Source organism: Giraffa tippelskirchi, chromosome 12 (genome assembly GCF_054371585.1).
Source record: "Giraffa tippelskirchi isolate mGirTip1 chromosome 12, T2T-mGirTip1v1.2.pri, whole genome shotgun sequence".
In the NCBI taxonomy this organism is placed as follows: Eukaryota; Metazoa; Chordata; class Mammalia; order Artiodactyla; family Giraffidae; genus Giraffa; species Giraffa tippelskirchi.
The window spans coordinates 140,185,188-140,204,590 of NC_137286.1; the positions used below are offsets into that span (position 1 = coordinate 140,185,188).

Consider the following 19,403-nt stretch of genomic DNA (forward strand, 5'->3'; position numbering starts at 1 on the left):
GTAGTCACATTCATAGGGACAGAGTAGAATGGGGGTGCCAGGGGCTGGTGGGGTAGGGGGAGGTGAGGAAATGGTTTTTAATGGGTACAAAGTTTCAGTTTTTCAAAATGAAAGCTATTCTAGAGATGGAAGGTGGTAATGGTTGTACAGTGTCATTGTACTTAATGCCACTGAACTGTACACTTAAAAATGGTTAAAATGGTAAATTTTATGTTGAATATACTTTAGCATAATTTTAAAAAATTTCAAAACTGAGTATCACATGAGTCATTTGCAGTATTTGGCTATATCAGCCGATAATAAGGCAGAGTCTATAACTGGGGCAACATTCCTAGGTCGATAAGATGCCCTAGGTTCAGAGTCAGTCCTGCATATGGGACTGACTTCATTGTCATTAAGACAAAAGGTCAACAAAACAGTTGAGGCCAAGCAAGTGCAAGAGTTTCTAAGTTTTAACTAGAGTTGCGAATTCTATTTGTTCTTTGGTTATTGCCTAAGGATTGAAGGTCATCTGGGTGGTGAAATTCGATCCCTGTGTCAGGAAGATACCCTGGAGAAGGAAGTGGTAACACTCCAGTATTCTTGCCTGGAGAATCCCATGGACAGAGGAGCCTGGTGGGCTACAGTCTGTGGGGTTGCAAAGAGTCAGACACGACTATGTGACTAACACTTTCACTTTCACATATATTGTGAAAGGATTTCTGCCCATCTAGGTAATTAACCATTTCTGTCCTTTATCAAGCCCATCTTTGCATGAAATGTTCCCTTGGTATATCTAATTTTCTTGAAGCGATCTCTAGTCTTTCCCATTTTGTTGTTTTCCTCTATTTCTTTGCATTGATCTCTGAGGAAGGCTTTCTTATCTCTCCTTGCTATACTTTGGAACTCTGCATTCAGATGGGAATATCTTTCCTTTTCTCCTTTGCTTTTTGCTTCTCTTCTTTTCCCAGCTATTTGTAAGGCCTCCTCAGGCAGCCATTTTGCTTTTTTGCATGTCTTTTCCGTGGGGATGATCTTGATCCCTGTCTCCTGTACAATGTCCCGAACCTCTGTCCATAGTTCATCAGGCACTCTGTCTATCAGATCTAGTCCCTTAAATCTATTTGTCACTTCCACTGTATACTCATAAGGGATTTGATTTAGGTCATACCTGAATGGTCTAGTGGTTTTCCCTACTTTCTTGAATTTAAGTCTGAATTTGGCAATAAGGAGTTCATGATCTGAGCCACAGTCTGCTCCCAGTCTTGTTTTTGCTGACTGTACAGAGCTTCTCCATCTTTGGCTGCAAAGAATATAATCAATCTGATTTCGGTGTTGACCATCTGGTGATGTCCATGTGTAGAGTCTTCTCTTGTATTTTTGGAAGAGGGTGTTTGTTATGACCAGTGCGTTCTCCCCATGGAAAAGAAATGCAAAAAAGCAAAATGGCTGTCTGAGGAGGCCTTACAAATAGCTGGGAAAAGAAGAGAAGCAAAAAGCAAAGGAGAAAAGGAAAGATATTCCCATCTGAATGCAGAGTTCCAAAGAATAGCAAGGAGAGATAAGAAAGCCTTCCTCAGAGATCAATGCAAAGAAATAGAGGAAAACAACAAAATGGGAACAACTAGAGATCGCTACAAGAAAATTAGAGATACCAAGGGAACATTTCATGCAAAACTCTATTAGCCTTTGCCCTGCTTCATTCTGTACTCCAAGGCCAAATTTGCCTGTTACACCAGGTGTTTCCTGATTTCCTACTTTTGCATTCCAGTCCCCTATAATGAAAAGGACATCTTTTTGGGGTGTTAGTTCTAAAAGGTCTTGTAGGTCTTCATAGCACCGTTCACATTCAGCTTCTTCAGCATTACTGGTCGGGGCATAGACTTGGATTACCGTGATATTGAATGGTTTGCCTTGGAAACGAACAGAGATCATTCTGTTGTTTTTGAGATTGCATCCAAGTACTGCATTTTGGACTGTTTTGTTGACCATGATGGCTGCTCCATTTCTTCTAAGCGATTCCTGCCCACAGTAGTAGATATAATGGTCATCTGAGTTAAATTCACCCATTCCAGTCTATCTTAGTTCACTGATTCCTAGAATGTCGACGTTCACTCTTGCCATCTCCTGTTTGACCACTTCCAATTTGCTTTGATTCATGGACCTAACATTCCAGGTTCCTATGCGATATTGCTCTTTACAGCATTGGACTTTGCTTCTATCACCAGTCACAGCCACAGCTGGGTATTGTTTTTGCTTTGGCTCCATCCCATCATTCTTTCTGGAGTTATTTCTCCACTGATCTCCAGAAGAGGTGGCAAGAGTACACAGAAGAACTGTACAAAAAAGATCTTCACAACCCAGATAATCACAATGGTGTGATCACTCACCTAGAGCCAGACATCCTGGAATGTGAAGTCAAGTGGGCCTTAGAAAGCATCACTATGAACAAAGCTAGTGGAGGTGATGGAATTCCAGTTGAGCTATTTCAAATCCTCAAAGATGATGCTGTGAAAGTGCTGCACTCGATATGCCAGCAAATCTGGAAACCTCAGCAGTGGCCACAGGACTGGAAAAGGTCAGTTTTCATTCCAATCCCAAAGAAAGGCAATGCCAAAGAATGCTCAAACTACCGCACAATTGCATTCATCTCACACGCTAGTAAAGTGATGCTCAAAATTCTCCAAGCCAGGCTTCAGCAATATGTGAACCATGAACTTCCAGATGTTCAAGCTGGTTTTAGAAAAGGCAGAGGAACCAGAGATCAAATTGCGAACATCTGCTGGATCATCGAAAAAGCAAGAGAGTTCCAGGAAAACATCTATTTCTGCTTTATTGACTATGCCAAAGCCTTTGACTGTGTGGATCACAATAAACTGTGGAAAATTCTGAAAGAGATGGGAATACCAGATCATCTGACCTTTCTCTTGAGAAACCTGTATGCACGTCAGGAAGCAACAGTTAGAACTGGACATGGAAAAATAGACTGGTTGCAGATTGGGAAAGGAGTACATCAAGGCTGTATATTGTCACCCTGCTTATTTAACTTATATGCAGAGTACATCGTGAGAAACTCTGGGAAACAATGGGCTGGATGAAGCACAAGCTGGAATCAAAATTGCCGGGAGAAATATCAATAACCTCAGATATGCAGATGACACCACCCTTATGTCAGAAAGTGAAGAAGAACTAAAGAGCCTCTTGATGAAATTGAAAGAGAAGAGTGAAAAAATTGGCTTACAACTCAACGTTCAGAAAACTAAGATCATGGCATCTGGTCCCATCACTTCATGGGAAATAGATGGGGAAACAATAGAAACAGAGACTCCATTTCCTTGGGCTCCAAAATCACTACAGATGGTGACTGCAGCCATGAAATTAAAAGATGCTGCTCCTTGGAAGAAAAGCATTGACCAACCTAGACAGCATATTCAAAAGCACACACATTACTTTGCCAACAAAGGTCCGTCTAGTCAAAGCTATGGGTTTTCCAGTAGTCATGTATGGATGTGAGAGTTGGACTGTAACGAAAGGTGAGTGCAGAAGAATTGATGGTTTTGAACTGTGGTGTTGGAGAAGACTCTTTAGAGTCCCTTGGCCAGGAAGGAGATCCAACCAATGCATCCTAAAGGAAATCAGTCCTGAATAGTCATTGGAAGGACTGATGCTGAAGCTGAAACTCCAATACTTTGGCCACCTGATGCAAAGAGTTGACTCATTGGAAAAGACCCTGATGCTGGGAAGGATTGGGGGCAGGAGGAGATGGGGACGACAGAGGATGAGATGGTCATGAGTTTGAGTAGACTCTGGGTGTTGGTCATGGACAGGGAGGCTGCAGTACACGGTGTCGCAAAGAGTCGGACACGACGGAACTGAACTGAACTGAAACTCAGGACATTCTAAACATTACCTAGGCCCTAGGCTGAGGGGTGGTCAAGGGCGGAGGTGACTCAATGAATATCGCTGGCAGGACTGCGTGCAGGTTGCCAGGCGGACGCTGGTGCAGTCGGGGTTTACCCCAAGCAGGCGCGGATCAGTGGCAGCCAGAACTCTCGCGTGTCCTCCCGGCTTGGTTCATCCCCGGGATCAGGTCGGGCCTGCAGCCACCGAAGGCTGCGGGCCGGCGGCCGCGCCAGCTTTCCTGCGGGCCCAGCCCCCGGCTCCCTCCTGCAGCGGTTGGGCCAGTGGCTCTGGGTCCCGCCCCTGCCCGCCTAGGGGCCGGGGCCTTGGATCCCCGGCTCGTGATTGGCCGCAGCCGCTGCGCTCCCCTTCTCCGCCCCCTTCGCCGGGTTGAGAGGTCAGCCGAGCTCTGGTCTGCAGGGGCGGCCATGGCGGGACTCTGGAACGGGGCGGCGGCGCTGGCCTTAGCGGGACGGCGCGGACGGCGGTGGCCGCAGCCTTTGATGCTGAGCTTGGCGCTGTGGACCGTGAAGGTGAGGAGCAACGGGACTCCTCGTGGGCCTGGGCTTCGCTCGGCCGCCTGCCCCGCACCCCCTGGCGGTGGCCGGTGCTGCGGAGAGCACACCTAGGTGGGGCTCGGGGATCCGCATCAGCCTGGTCCCCCCCCCACCCCGGCCGGTCTGCCCCCTACCACTCCAGAACTCCTCCTCCCCGCGGAGCTCGCCCAGGCGCGGGCCAGAGCCGGCATCCGACGTCCCAGCTGTGTCTCCAGGAATCACAGAGGGCAGCGCGGCCCAAGGAGCCCGCCGGCGTTGTTTTTTGCCTCCTCGGGAGCCGGTGACAGCCACCTCGCTGTAATTTCCCAGCCCTTCGCGCCCTTCCGTTCTTGGGCCATGCGGTTTTGGCTTCTCCTGAGCTTTTCAGGTTAATTTGTAAGGGTCCTTATAGTTACCATTTTCTCCTGCCTCGTTCCTTCTTTGAAGAGACCCTAAACTGCTGCTCAGTTAAGAGTTAGGGGTTTGCGTTTATCTCACCTTTTAAAGTACCATGTTAGGATGGGCTGCTACCTTTACTTGAATGGAGAGCCCTATTTTAATTGCATTACATCACATTATACTGTATACACATCTTGTGAGGTATTTTTTTTTTCCTTTGTAGTGGTTAGGCTGATGTTTGTGCTGTTCTCAGAATCTCTGCACTGTATTTCATGTTTCATGGTGGCAGCCTTGACTTACACGTTGGGGTGTTTGTGACTTAACACTTTCCATCTTCAGAATGGAGTCTCTTGTAATTTCTAAACAAAGACTACCTATCTGACTTTATTAATAGAGTTCAAGTCGCTTGAACAAATCATTTATTAAAGTGTTTCTCTGGACACTGCCTGTTTTCTTCCTTTAAAAACAAAATAGGAATATAACTTGATTTATTGTCATGGACCTTAGAATTAGAAGACAATATAGAGGTGATCTAGCCCATCCTACTCTATTAAAAAGAAGAGAACACCAGGCCCAGGTGAGAAATGATGATGCAGCTGGAACTGATAATGGAAGTGAAAGTACGTCTGCAGAGGCTTTAGCTTAGGGTCAGCTTTAGAATGCTTCCTCTCAAAATCCCTGGAGTTCTTTGTGCCGGTGCACAGTTAAGACCTTTGTTTCAGTTAAGACCTTTGTTTCATAAGCTTGATTGTTTTTTCATGTTTTAATGTCTTTTGGCCTCCTCACTTGCAGTTGCCAAGCTCTTATAGGAGGCAACATGATATGGAAAGGCGTGGACTTGGGAATCACACAGATGAAGTTTTGCATATGACACAACTCACTTCTCAGCTTCTTGCTTACGGGTATTTTTTTGTTTCCTAACATATCTTTCTGGACTACACCCTGTGTTCTGTCTCTACAGAATGAATATAATTTTCTCTTTTAGAAATTTTAGTTTGTTAAGGAGAAAAGTGTAAAATGCCATTAGGGGAGAGGCTCTGGTGCTGTATCTAAGAAAATAAAGTGGATGGATTTGACCAAGTCTAGATTTTGAGCTTTGTAGCTTTGTCCTAGATACTGCTCTGGTATTCTACTTGAATCAATTTATTCAATCTTTACAGCAGCCATTTATAGATGAAAAAATTTTTTATGTGACTTGCTCAAACCATGATTAAGGTTAAGGGATTGTTTTCCTTTGGAAGTGAAAATTGAAACAGTTTTGAAGGACATACTGACTGTTTTCCTAGGCAAAAAGAGAAGGAAGAAGTGTTATATGTGAGAGCAGCACATGCAAAAGGCCTGGGCCAGAGGGAATGCCAAGGTAGAAGAACTGGAAAAGCCCACTGGGGCTTTGGTATGGAGATTACATGGTGCCCAGGAGGTAGGTATGAGTCAGACCATGCTAGGCCTTACTGTAGAACCTGCTATCAGGTTTATGGGAAGCCATTCATGTTGAGGTTGGGAGGGATTGTTACACTGACATATGTTAGAGCGGAGAGGCTAAGAGAGAAGGAGTTTATTAGGCTATTTACTGCTGCACACTTATTGCATGACGTGTAAACTTTGATTTTTTTTTTACGAGTTTCTTCCTTTAAACATGTTGGCAGAGCCTGCATCTTGTCTATTACTGTTTTCTTAGCACAGTGTTTGACAAAGTAGTGCTAAATGTGGCAATACCGACTGAAGGAAGAGTTATTTCTGTGCCAGTAACGGATTTCTCCTGGAGGCGGATTTCTCCTGGAGGCGGGAGGCGGGAGGCGGGAGGAGGGAGGAAGCAGGGAACTTGAGCTGCTTAGCTTCTCTCCAGGCTTCTTTTCTATGAACTTGAAACATGCATCACTGAGTCTGTGTTTGAAGCCAAACCTTTTGAAGATTTTATTCCTCCCCTTTCTCCCTCCACCCCTGCAAATCATTTGGTTGGTTGGAAAGCCGACTAACTCGAGTCTAGAGAGTTCCAACCATTCTTTTAACCAGTTAATAGTTTGTTTTTAGGGGTGTGTGTGTGTGTGTGTATGTGTAGGGTGTGTGTTTAGGGGGTATGTGTGTGCGTTTAGGGTGTGTTGGTGTGTGTGTGTGTAGAGTGTGTGTTTAGGGCGTATGTGTGTGCGTTTAGGGTGTGTTTGTGTGTGTAGGGGGTGTGTGTGTAGAGTGTGTGTGTAGGGGGTATGTGTGTGCGTTTAGGGTGTGTTGGTGTGTGTAGGGTGTGTGTATGTGTAGGGTGTATGTAGGGGGTATGTGTGTGTGTTTAGGGTGTGTGTGTGTTTAGGGTGTGTGTGTGTGTAGGGTCTGTGTGTAGGGTGTGTGTGTGTGTAGGGTGTGTTTGTGTTAGGGTGTGTGTGTGTAGGGGGTGTGTGTGTGTTTAGGGTGTGTTTGTGTGTGTTTAGGGGGTGTGTGTGTAGGGGGTATGTGTGTGTGTTTGTGTGTGTTTAGGGTGTGTGTGTGTGCATTTAGGGTGTGTTTGTGTGTATGTGTAGGGTGTTTAGGGTGTGTGTGTGTGTGCGCGCGTGCGCCCGTGCACTCACTCGGTTGTGTCTGACTCTCTGGACTGTCCTTCAGGTTCCTCTGTCCATAGAGTTCACCTTTTAGTCTTATTTTGTTTTGGCTTTTTAAACACATTCTGTTTAAATAACTAGTTTTTTTTTTTTCCTTCTGTCTGCATTTTTCAGGGGCTCCAGGATGTTAGGCTTGTAATTGCTACAGTTTATTGAACTTGTTATGCTTTATATGATTTTCACACATTTCCTTGTAGCCTTTTAATAAGTAGGTAAAAAAAAATTGCAACTTTACAGAAGAGGAAACAAAAGCTCAGAGCAGTTAAGTAACTTGCTTAAGGAAACAACTGGCTGAGATAGATGTTGAACCTTGGACAGTATGCTCCCAAAGCCTTGCCTTTCCAGTTTGTCTCTCGTTTGGGTCATGGCCTCATTATATGGTGCGTTCATGAAGTTCAAATGCTCAAGCTTTACGTTCCTTAAAGTCCGTGATTTTCTTTTCTAGTCATGGAAGAGAATGTTTAAGCAAATCTGAATGCTTTAGCATTGCCTGGAGGTAAATCTTTCTACCTGCTGATAGATTTCCAACAATCATTTGGGAAAAATATCTTCTAACATTATTACAGAAAGCAGTTTTTGATGAAAGAAAATGTTTTTGGACATTCGTGTATTTATACATCTGCTTTTTTTGGATTTTGTTCTTAAGAGGTTCAGAACAGAGGAGTAATTGGTAAAACCCTTTTCTAAATAAGGGGAAGAGATGGTGACGTTTTGATCGAGTGAAGAAATAGAAGTTACGTGATTCCAGTTTTTAAGAAAGTGGGTAAATGGGAGAACAGGTTTGAAAAAGGAAATTTGAGAAGGAAAAAGGTTGGGTGTGTTTTTTTTTTTTTTTTACGGGGTTGGGGAGTGGTAGTGTTTTCCTTTAGGTATCTGGACTCAGAGGATTCCAGGAGTCGTGTTGATTTGCTGGTAGCACTGGAGTCGGTGACAACTGGTAGGACTTGGGATCTGTTTTGGAATAAGAACCAACAGTACTGGCTGTAATCGAAGGGAGATGAAAGAGAAGAATCAAGGACCTTTGAAAGATAGACACAAAGGGCCACATAGTGTATGATTCCATTGGTATGAAATGTCTAGGGTAGGCAGAGCCATAGAGGCAGAGGTAGATAAGTGGTTGCCAAGGGCTGGGGAGAGGGGTGGGGGAGGAGATGGGTGTGACTGCTAACAACTGAGGCGTATCTTTTTGGGGTGAAGAGAAAAAATGAGAAAGATTGAATACATCTCGGGGAAGAAAACTAGTTTGAGCGTCATAGCAGTTATGGAAAAGAGGAAGCGTTTAGGCTTTCCTACAGTAAGGAACGTTCATTAATCAGAATAAACAAACCTTGTCCTAGCACTGAATGTGTAGAATTCATTATTATAAGGGCAACTAGCAATCCAGTAAAAAAAAAAAAGAAAGAAACTTCTTTGTTACTCTTTTACCAAAGATGCAGTGATAACTCACATCTCATTGGTTGCTATTAATACAGCACTTTGTGAAAGTTATAGTGTGTAAAAAAACCATTCTGTACCAGTGGGATGGTTAGGTTTCCCAGAAGCAGAGCCTGAAGAGGGATTTTGTGCAGGTGGTAGTAGTTGAGAAGAGTAAAGAAAGCACAGGCTAGAGTGGGGGTTAAAAAAATCTAAGCAAGGAAGGGGATCTAGGTGAAAACTAGATTGAGTCTCATCTCACAGGGGAGCCCTGGAGCAGTGGTTCTCAAAGCAGAGGACTCTGTAGCCAGCAGCAGCAGCAGCATCACCTGGGTACTTGTTAGGAATGCACATTTTCTAGCTTCACTCTAGACCTGCCAAATTTGAAACTCTTAGGTTAGAGCCAGTAGTCTGTTTTAATAAGCTCCTCCAGGTGAAAATGATGCATAGTCAAGTTTGAGAAGCACTGCTCTAGTGCAGTAAAAAGTATAATGTGAGCTGTCAGTGTAATTAAACATATTCTAGCACTCACATTAAAAAAAATTTATTTTTTAATTTTTTTTAATTTTTTTTTTTTTTTTAAGTTTAGCTGTGCTGGGTCTTAGTTGTAGCACGCAAACTCTGAGTTGCAGCATGTGGGATCTAGCTCCCTGACCAGGGATCGAACTCAGGGTCCCTGCATTGGGAACCTGGAGTCTTAGCCACTGGACCACCAGGAAAGTCCCAACTCACATTAAAAAAAATTTAAAGCAGTGAAATTAATATATTTACTCAGTGGCTTCCCTGGTGGCTCAGTGGTAAAGAATCTGCCCAGCGATACAGGCATCCAGAAGATCCCCTGGAGAAGGGAATGGCAACCTACTCCAGTATCCTTGCCAGGAGAATCCCATGGACAGACGAGCCTGGTGGTCTACAGTCCATGGGGGTCGCCAAAGAGACACGACTTAGCAACTAAACAACACCAGCAATTTAACTCAGTATATTAATGGCAAATAGATGGAGAAACAGTGGAAACAGTGTCAGACTTTATTTTTTGGGGCTCCAAAATCACTGCTGATGGTGATTGCAGCCCTGTAATTAAAAGACGCTTACTCCTTGGAAGGAAGGTTATGACCAACCTAGATAGCGTATTTAAAAGCAGAGACATTACTTTGCCAACAAAAGTCCGTCTAGTCAAGGCTATGGTTTTTCCAGTGGTCATGTATGGATGTGAGAGTTGGACGGTGAAGAAAGCTGAGCACCGCAGAATTGATGCTTTTGAACTGTGGTGTTGGAGAAGACTCTTGAGAGTCCCTTGGACTGCAAGGAGATCCAATCAATCCATCCTAAAGGAGATCAATCCTGGGTATTCAGTGGAAGGTCTGATGTTGAAGCTGAAACTCCAAAACTTTGGCCACCTCATGCAAAGAGTTGACTCATTGGAAAAGACCCTAATGCTGGGTAGGATTGGGGGTGGGAGGAGAAGGGGACGACAGAGGATGAGATGGCTGGATGGCATCACCGACTCGATGGACATGGGTTTGGGTAGACTCCGGGAGTTGGTGATGGACAGAGAGGCCTGGCGTGCTACAATTCATGGGGTTGCAAAGAGTCGGACATGACTGAGCGACTGAGCTGAACTGAACTGATTAAAAATATTTCAGTATGTAAATCTAACTTTAAGAAGGTTTCTGTTTTGTTTTTGGTTTTAAGTCTTCAAACCTGGGGTGTATTTTACACTTGGCATACACAGGAATTTGGACTGGCAGATTTCAAGTGCTCAGAAGCTGCCCGTGGCTAGTGGCTACCATACTGCACAGCTAGCTCTAAAGCACAGATTGCAGTACTAAGTTGATCCCACCTTGAGAATGTGAAGTCGAGGTAGATTTTTGAACCCCATGATAGTCAAATCAGTGGCTGTGGCCCAGGAGGGATGTAGCTCGAGGCTTTAGAGAGAACTCTTGTCTGGTTGAGGCAGATGGGGCAAAGCAGGGAGCAGGTGTGAGCCATGGGTAGTCAGCACACCAGTGGGGCCCTTCACCGTCTGGTAAACGGGTGCTGGATATACACCCACAGCATCTGCTACAGGTGGGGTGGGAGGAATGGCCTGGTTGAGGAGCTGTGTTAGAATGAAGAGGTTTTAGAGTCGATGCACACAGTTCCAGCTTACCCTGGAGGCAGAAATGGAGAATCTTGACTGTTTTTTTCCCCCTTCCGTCAGTTTTATTGAGAAATGAAAGTGAAAGTCTCTCAGTCGTGTCCAACTCTGCGACCCCATAGACTATATAGTCCATGGAATTCTCCAGGCCAGAATACTGGAGTGGGTAGCTGTTCCCTTCTCCACGGGATCTTCCCAACCCAGGGATTGAACGCAGGTCTCCTGCATTGCAGGCGGATTCTTTACCAGCTGAGCCACAAGGGAAGCCGAAGAATACTGTAGTGGGGTAGCCTATCCCTTCTCCAGCAGATCTTCCCGACCCAGGAATCGAACCAGGGTTTCCTGCATTGCAGGCAGATTCTTTACCAACTGAGCTATCAGGGAAGCCTTAATATTGAGAAATAATTGATGTAAATCTTGAGATTTGATCATCTCTCTCAAATATTAGGTATTCAACCTAGCTTGTAACAGAAAGTCTTGGCAGACAGCTGAAGATTGGGATAACGGTGAAGTCCTGAAGGCTACATAGTCAGTCTAAGTGAAAGAAAAGCTATGCTTAAGTGGTAAGGCCTGACTTCACGGTGAAAAGGCCCAACTTGTGGCGGTGTTTTAAAGAGGGTGTTTGTCTAGGTCACTCTTGGTCTCTTAAAATGCTGAAAGAAGCATAGGCTGACGCTTACCAGCTCTGTGTATGAAACGTGGGAGGAGAGCTTTTCCTGGAAATTTTGAAGATGTATCACTAACAAGTGTTTTGTTTTCCTTGGTAAGCTCGTCTTACTGCTCCATCAGCCCACAGTTTAGAGGATGGCTGCTGCTTCAAACAGAGAAGGCAATGGCAACCCACTCCAGTACTCTTGCCTGTAAAATCCCATGGACGGAGGAGCCTGGTGGGCTCGCACCAAGTCAGACACAACTGAAGCGACTTAGCAGCAACAGCTTCTTCCAAGTAGAATGCATTGTGCTAATGAGTTAACCTGTCAGCAGAGTTGTTCTAGTATTCACTTGAATGCCCCTGTGCTTAATGTTAAGAGTTCTGGGTTTGGTAGGGTTTAGTGTTTAAATTGTGCTTTAAACTTGAATTTAGTGGATTTGTGAGTTTGGGCTGCCACCTGAGGCCACAAGCAGAAAAATGTGAAAGTAGGTGCTGTCTTAGGTTAGAAAAGGGTATTTCCCTGTTGGCAGTGGTTGGAAGGCCTCTGAACAGTTTGTGTAAAAGCTGTACCCTTTTTTTGGTAACCAAAAAGAAGTTCATTCTTACTATAACATACGCAAAATTGTGCTAGGTGTTTTACACATTCTTATTTAATCCTCACGTCAGTCTTAAGTCCTAGATAAGTGGTCCATGCCCAGTTTATATATGAGAAAAACTCCTTTGTTTTGAAGAAATGGCTGAGGCAACTTCCCAACCAGGGCCTGAATCTGAGTCTAGATCAGGGCTCTTAATTACTCTGTTATTACTCTAATGGTAACTCCTAAATGGTCTGGGATAATTTTAACAAAGAAAGTTACAGCTGCATAATTGGATTTAAACTATGGGTAATACCTCACATTTCCTTGGTGCTTTACAGTTTATACAGGCTTGTGTGTTTTGGGTTTGTTGGTTTGTTTTTTAAAGACAGCTCTGCAGGAAAGCAAGGGAGGTGTCATGTTGTACATTTTATAGATGAAAACGGGTCCAGAGAAATTATTTGCTCAGTGTTGCGTACCTGTGAAGCAGAAGAGCTAAGCATTGACCTGGGTCTTCACCTTTATGGTGAACTCAGAAGGTCATGCTACTTCCCACGTGCTGCCTTGTTAGCTGGCATTTCTCATCTAAGTGTAGAAAACATAGAAAATCTTTATTCTTGCAGAAGAGAAGCAGTGCAGTATGTTCTCTGGAAGTCATTTTGCACACACTGACCTTTCTCCTTTCTGCTGTGATAGGCTAAATAGTCTTTATAAATGGAGTTGGTTAACATTTTTCCTTTCAAGTCTTATTCTAGGACGTACTTTTAAAGAGTTCTGGTCTGGGCTTGTAGCTACCAGTTTTTTGTATGCCTAACAAAAATAAGAAACATTAAAAATTCTATGTAGAGGTCCAAATTAGCAGATTTCTACCAACTTATTCCTTGTATTTTTTGAAAAACTTATGTTGTGGCGCTACAAAATTATCTGATTTTTGACTTGTGTGCCTTATAGCTTTGAACTTCTGTGAAGGTCTGCCAGGGGTAAACAGGAGCACAAGAGAGCAGTATGGGGCTGACTGCAAACCAGTTTGGGCTTGCTGTGGGAATGAATGGCTCAAACTCCTGTTTTTCCTTGGTAGTTGAGTTCTGCTGCTAAGATTCTGACTGGTTGCATCATTTCTACTTCCAGGTACTTGGCTAATTAGGGGCACCTGTGTTTTTAAATTTTGGGGTCCAATTATCACAAATTCATTTGTATACAAGCTGTATGCTTTCTTTTTTTGATAATGGTGGTAAAATATAGTCTGTTAGGTCGTCAGAACCAAGCACTTAAAGATAGCAATAAAAAGATGGGGAAACAAACAAACAAACCCAATTTGATCCATCAAGTGTACTGCTATAGCTTGTCTCCTACATTTTTGGCAGGTGTAATTTGTAATAGTGGACATGAGTTTGAGCAAACTCCGGGAGATAGTGAAGTACAGGGAAGCCTGGTGGGCTGCAGTCTGTGGAGTTGCAAAGAGGTGGACACGACTTAGCGAATGAACAACAGCAACGATTTGTAATAGAGTTGATTTAGTTTGAAGAACTGTGTGGTATAGACATTTTAAAATTTGAGTTTTATGTTATTAGCAGTTTCCCGAGTAAATGTAGATTACATTGAGCCAGCTGACCCAAACATCTCTCAGGGCTTGGCCCCTTGGAGATGTCTGATCCTTCCGGGTTAGAAACTGTCCCATGAGGACCAAGTTTAGCTTAGTCCGTTTTTTCATGAGCCCATCTGATGAGATAGAATCCTGAGGCTTTTATTCCCAAAGGTATTCTAGAAACGTAATGCTTGAGTCATGTTTATTTGAATCTGTGAAATTAGCTCCATTTCTACCAAACAGCTTGGTGTTTGTTGCTCTCGGAGCAGTCCGGCAGTGAGACCCGTGTCACCGTCTTCTTGCCCCACACGTTCAGTTTGGGTTAACTGCATATCCTTCATAAGTGTCAGATGCTCACGCATGTTAGAATCTCTGTAATAAGCTTTTGTTTTTTGAATGACAGTGGTGTAGGTTAGTAGGGACTTTAGAGGAAACTGGGCTTCCCTGGTGACTCAGATGGTAAAGAATCTGGCTGCAATGCAGGAGACCTGGGTTCGATCTTTGGGTAGGGAAGATTCCCTGGAGGAGGGAACGGCTACCCGCTCCAGTATTCTTGCCTGGGGAATTCCATGGGCAGAGGAGTCTGGTAGGCGACAGTCCATGGGGTCGCGCAGAGTAGTACACGACTGAAGTGACTTAGCACACAAGCAAGCACCTAAGAAAAACACCTAGGGAGTTAAAAGTGGTTTGCTCTAGTCCTGGAAATAGTATCAGACTGAGCTAGGATTAGAACTCAGGCTCTTTGATCTCTTCTCCCCGAGTTCTGTTCTAGGTGGTATGCTGGAAAGTGTTCCCTTCCCCAGACATAAACATCACTGTTTCCTCTCCCCAAAGCAAATTAGAATACCTAAAATGTCTACCCCAGATTGTGTTTTGTCTCTGAAAGACTCACATTTGGCTTTTGCCATCAGGAATCAGTTATGCCCTTTATTTGTTAGTAATTAAAGACACATGTTTGATTTTTGTAAAATCCTTTCTTGTATATACTTTTGTAAAGGATATTTTGACACATTCCTACCACTGACTGTTGCGTGCCTTATGATATTAGGGAAAATTGGTAAAACTGTAAGCTGTTGTCATTTTATAAAATTGTTAGGAAGCTGGTATGCTCTTTACTTTCTTGTATAAATATCCTAGTGCTACCTTGCTGCAGACTAAATGTGAGAAATTCCCAGGTAGCTTTTGCTTTTCTTTTTTTCTTTGTTGTTATTTAGTTGCTAAGTCATGTCCGACTCTTTTGTGACCCCATGGACTGTAGCTGCCAGGCTCCTTTGTCTGTGGGATTTCCCAGGCAAGAATACTAGAGTGGTTTGCCATTTCCTTCTCCAGGTGATCTTTGCAACACAGGGATCGAACCCACCTCTCCTGCATTGACAGGCGAATTCTTTACCACTGAGCCACTACGGAAGACCTTCTCTTTATTCTGAGTTTGCCTTCTGCATTGGCTAAGCTATAAACACAATATATGGTTTTTAAGGGAGGAGGTGTTACCTTTATCCTGTTAAATCTGATGTGAGAGTAGAGTTGCCAGATTATAGCCATTCTGCTGAGGGCAGTGGAAGACTGAATATTTTTTTGATCACAAAGAAGTAGTGATGTACCTCCTTGGTAAATGTTTTTTTTTTTTAATGCCAAATCATCTTTTTGCACAGATGTTTAGTATTAATGTGGAAGTGCCACTATTTGTATTATCTCAAAATAAAAAAAACTTCATAATGCTTTTACCAGATCTGTGTTTAAATTTTCTTACCATTGTAGCCTAGACTTGACACTTTTGAAAAATTAAAATTCCTGAGACTCAGTTTTCTGAATTGGAGCTTGAACTCACAGGGATGCTTGCAGAACTGTAAGAGTGTTTTGGTCTGGGAAAGGGAGACAGTAGTGAAGTCAGTTTTCTTCCCATTTTCAGCTCATTATTCATCACCAGTACTTTACTTGGTGTGGTTTAGTTTTACTAGGTTTTATTTTGTAAAGTGTATCTTTCTTCTCTATTACTTTCACTTCTGCATAAAGATTACATTTTGTAATTTGGTGCTTGATACTTCTAAAAAAAATACCTATACATCTTTTTCATTTTAAAATGTTGCTTTAAATTATTTGCTTCCTATTTGAGTTGTTACACTGTTAGAAAATTCTGAGACGGTAGTACCTGTTGCCTTTTGCCACCACCCTCACCCCTGTTTTTTTCTTGGTTTACCTTCATCAGTGACTGGGGTAAATTATTTTCTTAAACCTTTGCTATAACCTTTATTAGTGCTTCCTCTTAATGTCTTAAAGGCTTTAAGATATACTTTTTCCACAAACATTTATGGTAATGAATTAAAGTGAACTTGATTATTAGTATTACCTTTTCATTTGTATCTGCCAAACCACATTTATACCAGAATAAGTAAAATAAGAAATCACGTGTCAGACATTAGCAAATAAAAAATATTTTGTTATTTTCTGGGCCCTGTTAAAATTGAGAAGCTCTTTGAAGGCCAAGACACTTGTTTTATGTTGTATACAATTCTGTGTGGTATGTGACATTCTGATCCTGCTATATCTGTCTGCATGATCAGAAAGACTTTTCTTCAGATTTTATTTGACCCATTGACTCTTACACTTTTCTGGAGATTGTTTTGATGTTTTTGGATTCTCATGTATGCCAAGGGAATGTGTCTAGTTATGGTTTACCTTCTATAGTTAAGGTATATTGCTTAGAACTACATATATTGATTGCTTAAACACTGTAGCCAGAAGCATACTGGAAGAATTACCCTGAAAAATACTTTTAAAGCTCATTCATTTATTTAAAAAAAAAAAAAAGCTCATTCAAGTATCTGTTGTTTATTTCACTTTCATTTTTTTCTTTCTTTTGATAGTATGTTCCACATTATTCAAGATGGTACTTAGTGGTGTCTCGTACTCTCTGTTCAGCTGGGTATGATTCTAATGAAAAAGTAAGTATTTCAAAAATATTTTTAACAGCTGAGTTAAGATGTTTTGTGGTCTCCACATTGTGTTCATTGGGCAGGTTACATTTTATTGATGCTGTGTAATTTTTTATCGCTATACATCATAGGTTTTATAGGTGTTCATTGTTTGTTCCTTTTTTCATTGTGGACCACAACCTGAGTCTTTAGTTTTGTATTTGTACCTGTACCGCAAATTGAATAAATTCCCAATGTATTTCCCTTATTTTCAGCAGGATCACTAATACATTCTTTCTTAGACTAGGCAGTTGAGAGATTTTGATTAAACTACTGATTTTTTTTTTCATTTACTTTATATTTGTAACTATTTTTGAGTGAAGGCAATTATGGGTATTGTAAATTTTGGGACAAGGCAGTTCCAGTTAAAATCTTGTTATATGATAATGTCTGAGGCCTGTAATGGAGACATAAAGGAACTGGAAGTGGTGATTGGAGGTAAAACATGGTGACAATGAAGACATCAAAGAGGCAGAAGAAGAGTTTTGGTTAAGAAGAGACGATTCAAATTGAATGTCATTAAAGTAGAACTAATATGAATGATTATTTGAGAATGAAGTGGTCTTCTAAATAGCCAAAGTATACAAAACTACTCAAAAGAATCTTGAAATTTGGATAATAAAGGATCTATATTCACCGTAGCTCAATAGAAATGTGAAGTGGAAAAATTTTAGGACATACATAATTTTTTATTTTCTAATAACCATATTAAAAATAAACAAGTGAAATTAACTTTCATATATTTTATTTTATTATTTTTTGTTTTTTGGCCATTCAGAGAGGCATGTGGGACCTTAGTTCCCTGGCCAGGAATAGAACCTGTGCCTCCTACAGTGGGAGTGTGGAATTTTAACCACTGGACTACCAGGGAAGTCCCAGTCCCAGGGCTCTGAATGACATATAAGTCCTTTCTTAATTGGGCATTTTTACCCCAGCTTTATTTGCCACAGTACCCCATACTGTGTTTTGTGCTTGAGCTGTCTTAAAAATTACTTGTAGCTTTTAGTGCTACCATCTGCTTTCAATGTCACTGCCTTATTAACACATGCTATTCACTCTCTCCCTTTGCTGCATTTAACACAGCACTTAACACACTTTGTTGTGATTGTGCCGTATTGTACATTGAAGTTATCAAATGCACTTGACATTTACCTGTACTTGTTGATGCAGACGAGAGGTTTAAAGTTGGTTTAGGGAGTTCCCTGGTAGTCCAGTGGTTAAGACTGCTCTCTCACTGCCAAGGGTGAGGGTTCAATCCCTGGTCAGGGAACTAAGATCTCACAAACTGCATCATGTGACCCAAAAAAGTTGGTTTAAATTTGTTCATGTGTATATTCTTTTATACGCATAGCCTATCTGGAGGAATATTCAGAAAACTAGTAGTAATTGTTGCCTTTGGGGCAAGGACCTGGGTGTCCCTGCTATGTGTCCCCATTTTTACCTTCTAAAATCTGAACCGTATTCATTTGTTATTTAGTTAAAATCTTAGGTGTGGGAGATTAATTGGTATTAGCATTATTGAACTTGTGTACTAATTGGTAATCCATTAATAGTCCTCTGTTAGTCAGGGTTCTTCAGAGAAACAGAACCAATAAGAGACATATGGAAATTTTTGTGGTTTTTTTTTTTAATATTTGTTTTATTTTTATTATTTATTTAGCTGCACTGGGTCTTAGTTGCAGCATGTGGATCTTCAGCTATGGCACGTGGGAATCTTGGTTCCCTGGTAGGGATCTAACCTGGGAAGCTTGCATTTGGAGCACAGAGTCTTAGCCACTGGACCACCAGGGAAGTCCTGAAATTTTTATTTTTTAATTGGCTCACCTAATTCCTGGGTTTCCCTGGTGGATCAGATGGTAAAGAATCTGCCTGCAGTACAGGAGACCTGGGTTCAATCCCTGGGTCGGGAAGATCCCCTGGAGAAGGGAAAGGCTCCTCACTCCAGTATTCTTGCCTAGAGAATCACATGGACAGGAGGGCCTGGCAGGCTCCAGTCCCTGGGGTTGCAGAGAGTCAGACACAACTGAGCGACCAACATACATAGTTAAGGAGGCTGAGAAGTCCCTCCGCAGTCTGCTGTTTGTAAGCTGGACACCTAGGAAAGCTGGTGTGTAAGTCTAGACCAGGTCCAAAGGTCTAGGAACCAGGAAAGCTGATGGTGTGAGTCCGGGGTCCAAGGGTAGGAGAAGACCAATGTCCCAGCTCAACCTGGCAGGCAGAACTAGTCCTCTCTTCCTCCATACTTGAGTCTGTCAGGCCCTCAGTGGACTGGATGGTGCCCAGCCACACTGGGGAGAGCTGTCTGCTTTACTGAGTGCACTGATTCACACGTTAGTCTCATCTGGAAACACCATCACAGACACCGCCAGAAAAAATGTCTCATCTGGACACCCTGTGGCCCAGTCAAGGTGCACATAAAACTAACCATCAGAAGTCCTGAATAGAGATGAGAAGGAATGTGTCCGGTGCCGTAGTCATTCTGGTACAGATTTGTCCCCGGGAGACAGAATCACACTGCTAGATTTGTAATCTGGTTTGCTGCCCAAAGGATCGAATTACAACACTCTAGCTAACACATATTGAGTGTCTAGTGCATGCTAGGTCCTACACTAAACACTTTACTGGGTGAATTCAGATTCCTGCACCCTCCGTGTCAGGTGGCTC

The 19,403-nt window shown here is 42.6% G+C and overlaps 1 protein-coding gene and 1 long non-coding RNA gene across 27 annotated transcripts in view; both read left to right on the forward strand.

Moving 5' to 3' along the window:
* Positions 1–19,403, forward strand: part of PCCA (propionyl-CoA carboxylase subunit alpha) — a 409,555-nt gene that overhangs the window by 47,225 nt on the left and 342,927 nt on the right. For 11 of the 26 annotated variants that reach the window (XM_081548949.1, XM_081548951.1, XM_081548953.1 and 8 more), the window contains exons 1-2: positions 4,268–4,412; positions 16,632–16,709. In XM_081548949.1, coding sequence (XP_081405075.1) covers positions 4,308–4,412; positions 16,632–16,709 — 183 coding nt within the window. In that variant the 5' untranslated portion in view covers positions 4,268–4,307. Of the gene's footprint in view, positions 1–4,267; positions 4,413–5,606; positions 5,717–6,100; positions 6,235–16,631; positions 16,710–19,403 lie in introns of those variants that run through there. The other 15 variants (XM_081548961.1, XM_081548973.1, XM_081548977.1 and 12 more) reach the window with 5 other exon arrangements.
* On the forward strand, positions 8,541–16,535 carry LOC145529170 (uncharacterized). The gene is made up of 2 exons (XR_014070983.1): positions 8,541–9,251; positions 15,097–16,535. It is a non-coding gene; the product is annotated as an uncharacterized LOC145529170 (long non-coding RNA).